This window comes from Limulus polyphemus, unplaced genomic scaffold (assembly GCF_000517525.1).
Source record: "Limulus polyphemus unplaced genomic scaffold, Limulus_polyphemus-2.1.2 Scaffold274, whole genome shotgun sequence".
NCBI lineage: Eukaryota > Metazoa > Arthropoda > Merostomata > Xiphosura > Limulidae > Limulus > Limulus polyphemus.
This window is the reverse complement of record NW_013665884.1, coordinates 348,147-354,819: the sequence shown is the minus strand read 5'-3', so window position 1 is coordinate 354,819 and position 6,673 is coordinate 348,147. Positions and strand designations below refer to the sequence as shown.

At 31.9% G+C, this 6,673-nt stretch overlaps 1 protein-coding gene across 2 annotated transcripts in view; it reads left to right on the top strand.

Moving 5' to 3' along the window:
- Window positions 1-6,673, top strand: part of LOC106456954 (potassium voltage-gated channel protein Shaker-like) — a 120,872-nt gene that overhangs the window by 97,886 nt on the left and 16,313 nt on the right. Inside the window, exon 1 of one of the 2 annotated variants that reach the window (XM_022382746.1) lies at window positions 1,820-1,888. The exons of the other annotated variant lie outside the window; for it this stretch is intronic. Within the exon in view, the coding sequence (XP_022238454.1) occupies window positions 1,863-1,888 (26 nt within the window). The 5' untranslated portion in view covers window positions 1,820-1,862. Of the gene's footprint in view, window positions 1-1,819; window positions 1,889-6,673 lie in introns of those variants that run through there. 2 annotated transcript variants of the gene reach the window in all.

The following is a 6,673-nucleotide window of genomic DNA, read 5'->3' as shown; positions in this document are numbered from 1 at the left end:
TTTAGCTAGAAATAAGCTCGATTTGTTTATTGTATTTTTTATGTATTAGGCTTATAGTGTTTATCATGTATTAGGCCAATTGCGTTTATAATATCGTATTGTGGGTGCTTTGATTTTTATGAGTAAAAAACAGTTATTATCGCATACAGTATTTTACAATGTTTTTTTAAATTATTAATTCGCGTAAAATATTTTGCGAATAGTTTTTTTGGGGAGGGAGTGTTTTATATATATGAAACCGCTCAAACTAGAAAGTTAAATTTTGACTTACAATAAAATGAAACTAAACAACTTAGAGACTTTTGTCATAACATTGTTACGGGAAAACATTTTCTCTTGACCCAAGAATCAAACAAATTTTACCAAAATTTAAAAGTTTGCTTGTTTTTATTACATTTAAAAACGTTTTCATAAATTAACTTTGCTAATTTTGGGTAATTAAAAAAAATAAACTGGAGGCTATTTATAACTCTATATTATATTGTTTAAGTCTGCTACTATTCTTAACGTCTGATGTATTGTAAGTGGGTAAGATAAGTCACGGACTGTTCAGATTCTTAGTGGTCAAGATAAGTCACTGGCCATTCAGACTATTAATTAGTAAGATAAGTCACTCGTCTTTTAGACTGTTCGTTGGTAAGATAAAGTCACTGGTCGTTTATACTGTTAGCTGGTAAGATAAGTCCCTGGTCTTTTAGACTGTTTGTTAGTGAGATAAAGTCACTGGTCGTTCAGACTGTTAGTTGGTAAGATAAGTCCCTGGCGTTTAAAAAAAAAAGTTGTCATTCTTAGTGTTATTTGGATCACGAAAGAAAACCTTTACCTTTTAATAACCTGTGAAAATTTAGGTAAACCAAAGACCCCAAAATACAATAGAATATAAAAAAAAGCTCGAAAAACACTCGACTACAAAAATATTTCCTTTTTTCAAGTTTTAAATTAAATTAATAATGTTTAGGATCTCTCTGCTTTTTCATGAGATATACTGCAAAATTACTTAGCGTCAAAGTCGAAAACATTTATCTGTATGCATGTGGTCTATACTTATTATCAAGAATTCAGTTATTCTAGTTGCATTGATTATAAATTTTGTATTATTAATATCAGGTATAAAATCCTTTTTACTGATCTAGAATGTACTACTTTCATTAATAAGTGATATTTAAATGTAAAATACCAACTCTTTTACGCCTAATAAGTAAATAAATAGATTTAGAATAGAGTTCATTCCGTGCTCTGAGAAAGAAAGACAACTGGAATAAGTTCCAAATAACTCTCGCTGGACATTGTCTCTTTATACTATTCCAAAAACCACGATATTATCACGATAAGCAACGCATGTTTTACTCGTACCAACGTAGCTGATTATCAAAAGGTGTGCGAAATCTGCAAGATTAATCATGAATAACTGACGAATTAGGATCAATGTATAGACCCTATGTGGCATTCATCCAAGTTCTGGGAAGGAGAAACTGTATAGGAGAGGGGGAAAAAAGCAAAAAGCCTGATGGATTCGGCCTCCACTGCATATTGCTCGACATGTGATTCTAAGTGCTTACGTATGGCACTAAGATCATTGGAGAGAAACTGAAACGTAGGAAAAAAAGTCCAGACTGAGGTAAATCCATACATCAAAGGAGACGTACCACTGTCGATCAATAGCACCGTAGCTAACCTTCGGAATCCCAGTTTCTCATGCACATACTGCAAGTCTCTCTCAATCGCTACAAGACAACCTCCCTCTGCCTCATAGGATAAACTCTTGTGGCATTTTTGTTTCTGTGGCTATGCAAAACAATGTACAATGTACAATGTTTCTCCAGAGTTTAAGTTTTCCGATTTTAAAGAAAAAGTTTGCAAGAATGGTAAAACAGCTGGATCTGACATGGTAATTTTTGTTTTAATTAAAATAGGATAAGTGTGAGATTTCTCCGACCAGTTAAAGCAGGAGAAGTGAGAGCTTTTCCCCGATAAGTTGAAGCAGGATAACTGTAAGATTTCTCTGATAAGTTGCAGTAGTATAATTGTAAGATTCCTCTGTTAAGTTGCAGTAGGATAAGTGTAAGATTTCTCTTATAAGTTGAAGCGAGATAAGTGTGAGATTTCTCTGATAAGTTGAAGCAGGAGAAGTGAGAGCTTTTACCCGATAAGTTGCAGCAGGATAACTGTAAGATTTCTCTGATAAGTTGCAGCAGGATAAGTGTAAGATTTCTCTTATAAGTTGAAGCGGGATAAGTGTGAGATTTCTCTGATAAGTTGAAGCAAGATAAGAGTGTTTCTTCTGATAACTTGCAGCGGAATAAGTGTAAGATTCCTCAGATGAGTTGAGGCAGGATAAAAGTAAGATTCCTCTGATAAGTTAAAGCAGAATAAGTGTAAGGTTCTTCTTATAAGGTGAACCAGGATAAGAAAGACTCATCTGATAAGTTGGAGCGGAATAAGTGTAAAATTTCTCTGATAAGCATTTCTGCTCGTAGAAAATGGTATTACTGGTTGTAAGGAAAATTAAAATATATTTTTAGAAAGACTTATTGAACTCAAGATCATATATACATACCTAGTATCGAACTGTACGGCTGAAACAACTATTAAGTCCAGTCGCGTACATATATTTGTGAATTGGATAGTTTATTATGATAATATTAAAAACATCAATTACGTGTTTTTCTAGTTACGTTAATTTAATTAACAGATCCATAGTCCGTTTTACTTCACCATATAATAACCTAAATCTTTAACATATACATATAGAATTAATACATTCTGTTTGAATTTGTACTTATTTTTAAGAGTCTGTAAAGGTAAATATATAAATTTTCATTATTCTGGAATGTGGATAACATGAGCTTTAGAAATTTGTTTTATTTTTCAAATTAGTTCAAAGGACAATTTATTATAAGTAGTTTAATTTGCCGAATTAAATTAACAATGTACATTGCATTATTGATTCTGTATAATTAAGCTGTAATTACTTCTTATGGATCAAAATCTTGGCTTTTGAGTTCGTAAAACCCGACTAATCACGGATCAATACCATAATTCAATTATTATTATGATTTACCAGGATATCTGGTAATATTCTATCATTATTTTTAACAGCCGAATAATGGAGGGGAATAAGTGCAATTATTATTAATGCTGAACAAAATTTCGTCTTCAGACTTTCAAAACTTCGTCCTTTCTACCTGAGCCGTTTTTGTAAATTAGTCCTCCAAGACTTTCTCTACAAGTGTCACGCTCAATTAGGCACTTGCTGCCCGTTTCAACTTTGTTTGTTCATCATGTCTAAATCATCTACCAAATAATATTACTATTAATGTATGTAATTTTCAAATATCTATATAATATCTATAGTTACATTGTGGTGATTAAAAGACAACTTAAGCCCGAAAAACATCATAAACACATAATTAGCTTGTTGCCAGATAAAAATGAGTTTCGTATTCTTTCCTTTTAGAGGTTAATTGATATGATTTAACCATTCATTAAAACAGAAATACTTGTGAAAAACACAAACGTGAAATAGTTGAATCACTTTCAGAAAATTTTGTCGTAAATTATATATAAAGTTGATAGAAAGTTTAGAAAACAACGATATTTTGTCTTGAATTATGCTGCAACGCTGGATTTTATATCGAGAAATATTATATCTCATAAACCAACGTGATAGTTTAAATCTTAAAATGCATGAAGCTTTCTTGCTATCTAACTTATATATTATACAAGTTGTTAATTACACTTTATAAAATCATATGCATCTGCTAATATAGTGATATGTCACCGTGACGCTAATGGCAACGTGTTTAGCACCTATATATTAGTAAGATGGCGAACTATAGGATTGTCACGTGGATAAAATGTTGTCACAGCCCTTGTAGAGGAAGGATGTTTATATAGCTAGAAGATTGCTAAAAGATATTCAGCCAAAGAACATAACATTTCGAAAACGAGAGCATTTGGTGGTCCCCGTGGAAGCAGAAAAATTCCCAAAGCAGGACATTTAGAACAGCAACAAGCTCTGAAACCACATCTCAAGTCAATATTGAGCAACGCTTTCATTCAAATAAGGTATGATTACGAAAGAGAGAACCTTCCAGCCTAAAAAACAATGCAATGACGCTAGACATGTCTCCTGGCACCATTAATATGATAATAAAGAAAGGTTTGAAACTGGTGAAGGTTTACTGGCCAAACGTTCACAGGATTTCAGCTACGTACGCCTCGAAAATCAGTTCCGTAGAACTTTCTAATTATTAGCGAGCTTTCATTGAACTACGTTACAACAGATGTATTAAGTCCTCTTAGTTTTATAGTTTTATGTAAATAATAATAATTTTTCTGGTAATAAAATGTATGTTTTTCTGTAAAAAAATAGATTTTAGCAGTTTGAACTTGCTATAAGTTGAATATTCAAAACAACGACAATTCCACTAAATATTTGTACATTTATGTTTGTTTGTTTTTCTGATGAAGATTTGAAAACTTTGTAGAATAATAAGGTTTACAACTAACAGTTCTTATGTTAAATAAGACAGCTAAGCCTCTGCCACATTTTCCAGCTATGAACTCCACTGTATCTCAATATTTCAATGAATATTTATTGCTTTGATAGTAAGTGGTAAAAATATACAATTTTAAACTGAGTTCTTGCTTGGAGTTTGAGTTTATTTGTCAATGTATTCGGACTTTTTTCCAACCAAGTATTTTAAATGGGCTTTTTAAGTGATATTTTGCTATAACCGATTGTTGTGCATGTTAGAAGAAACGTTTTCTGGTAAAGAGGAAATGGTAGATAGTATAAATAATCAAGTTTCTTTTGACATCGTATTTGAAATAACAATTTCAAAATTCTGAAGTACTACTATTGAGTATTGTCCAAAGACATAGGTGACTTTTGGTGATATTCAAAAGTGAAATGAACTTTGATAATCTTGTACACGTGGCTACAACAATACATCCTTAAGTCAGGTAGGCCTGAAAAAAAAATAGTAGTTTTTGAGAAACTTTTATTTTACCCTTTATATAGGCTTCTAAGACGAACCCCTGGTGGAAATAGATAATGAATTGTTTTAATGTTCTGTAACATATTTCCCTTAGGAGCTTCTTTTTTTATATAAAAATTGTGAAAAATCTAATTAAAATACCTTGTGCAAGAAAGATGCATATAAACTACGTTTAAGAAATGTGGTGAGAAAATTAAATTCTGTAAAAAGTCTTACAAGAGTACTCTATGTTAGGAATAATTGTTGGATTTATTTTAAAACACATACCTTAATGGTCTATGTTACCCAGGAGTAACTGTTGCATTTATTTTAAAACACATACCTTAATGGTCTGTGTTACCCGGGAGTAACTGTTGCATTTATTTTAAAACACATACCTTAATGGTCTGTGTTACTTAGGACTAACTGTCGTGTTTGTTTTAAAACACATACCTTAATGTTCTATGTTACCAGGGAGTAACTGTTGCATTTATTTTAAAACATATACCTTAATGGTCTGTGTTACCCGGGAGTAACTGTTGCATTTAACTACTTTGGTTCTTGGTTATAGTAAATAATCTTAAATGACAAAACTTGTGAAATTTCTAGCAAATTCGATGACAAAATCATCCATTAATGTATGTGTTTAAAAAATTTTCATTGAAAAATTACTGCATTAAAATGGCCCTTACTTCGTATAGCATTGAAGCCTAATTTCAACTTTTAGTTGTCTATTACAAAACCTGCAAGTCTGAAATAGAGATATCAATATATAAACCCGCCATTTATTTGTGATAGCGGTGACGTTGTATAGTTACGGCAATGTATTATTAGAAACTGCCCATAGCGTTCTACGTTACACGGAATTTACGATAATTGACGTTCAAACACTTTTATTTGAAGTCTCAGTTCTGAGGTTATTAACTTATTTCGTATTTTTTAGTAAATTTCTTATGTTGACGTGCTGCTTTTTTCCTAGAAACGAACTACATACGCATCTGCTCAACTAACTTTCAGTCTGTTTACCCCCTTCCCTATGGGTAAGCTTGAATGCTTACAAGGCTAAAATTGTGAGTTCGATCCCTTCAGGGCACAGTGTATATAAAAATTTCTATAGCTTTGCGCTTAAACTTAAACAAAACAAGTCGGTAATGGCAATGCTTATAATTAAAAACTAAAATGTAGTTCAACTTAAAAACAAACAAAGAATTTTTAAGTTAGGTCGCAATAAAGTAAATCAAACAGTCAGACTAAACATTTCTAGAAATACCTAAAGGCTATACCTACGTCTGTGTTTACACCCATAAGTTGTGAATAATATGTAACGTTTTCCCTGGTGTACGAGTTGGTATGTCTCAGGTTTAAGAGTTAAACCCTGCCAAGTAAGGTAATTTTCAATCTATAGTTAGCGTAACAATTATTTTGGGATCTTTAAAGAGTAGTTTGTATTTCAGATAAAAACATGCTGTGAGATTCATGCTGTAATAATTATTTCTGATTCGAAATATTAGATAGTAGTTTGTATCTGAAATGAAATTAGGTTGTTAAGTTATTTCAATAACAGCAGTTTCTAATTAAGATGAAAATAAGAAAGAGTGATTTGGTAACATTATTTCTGATTCAGGAATATTATATAACAGCCCCCCCCCAGTGGCACAGCGGTATGTCTGCGGACTTACAACGCTAGAATC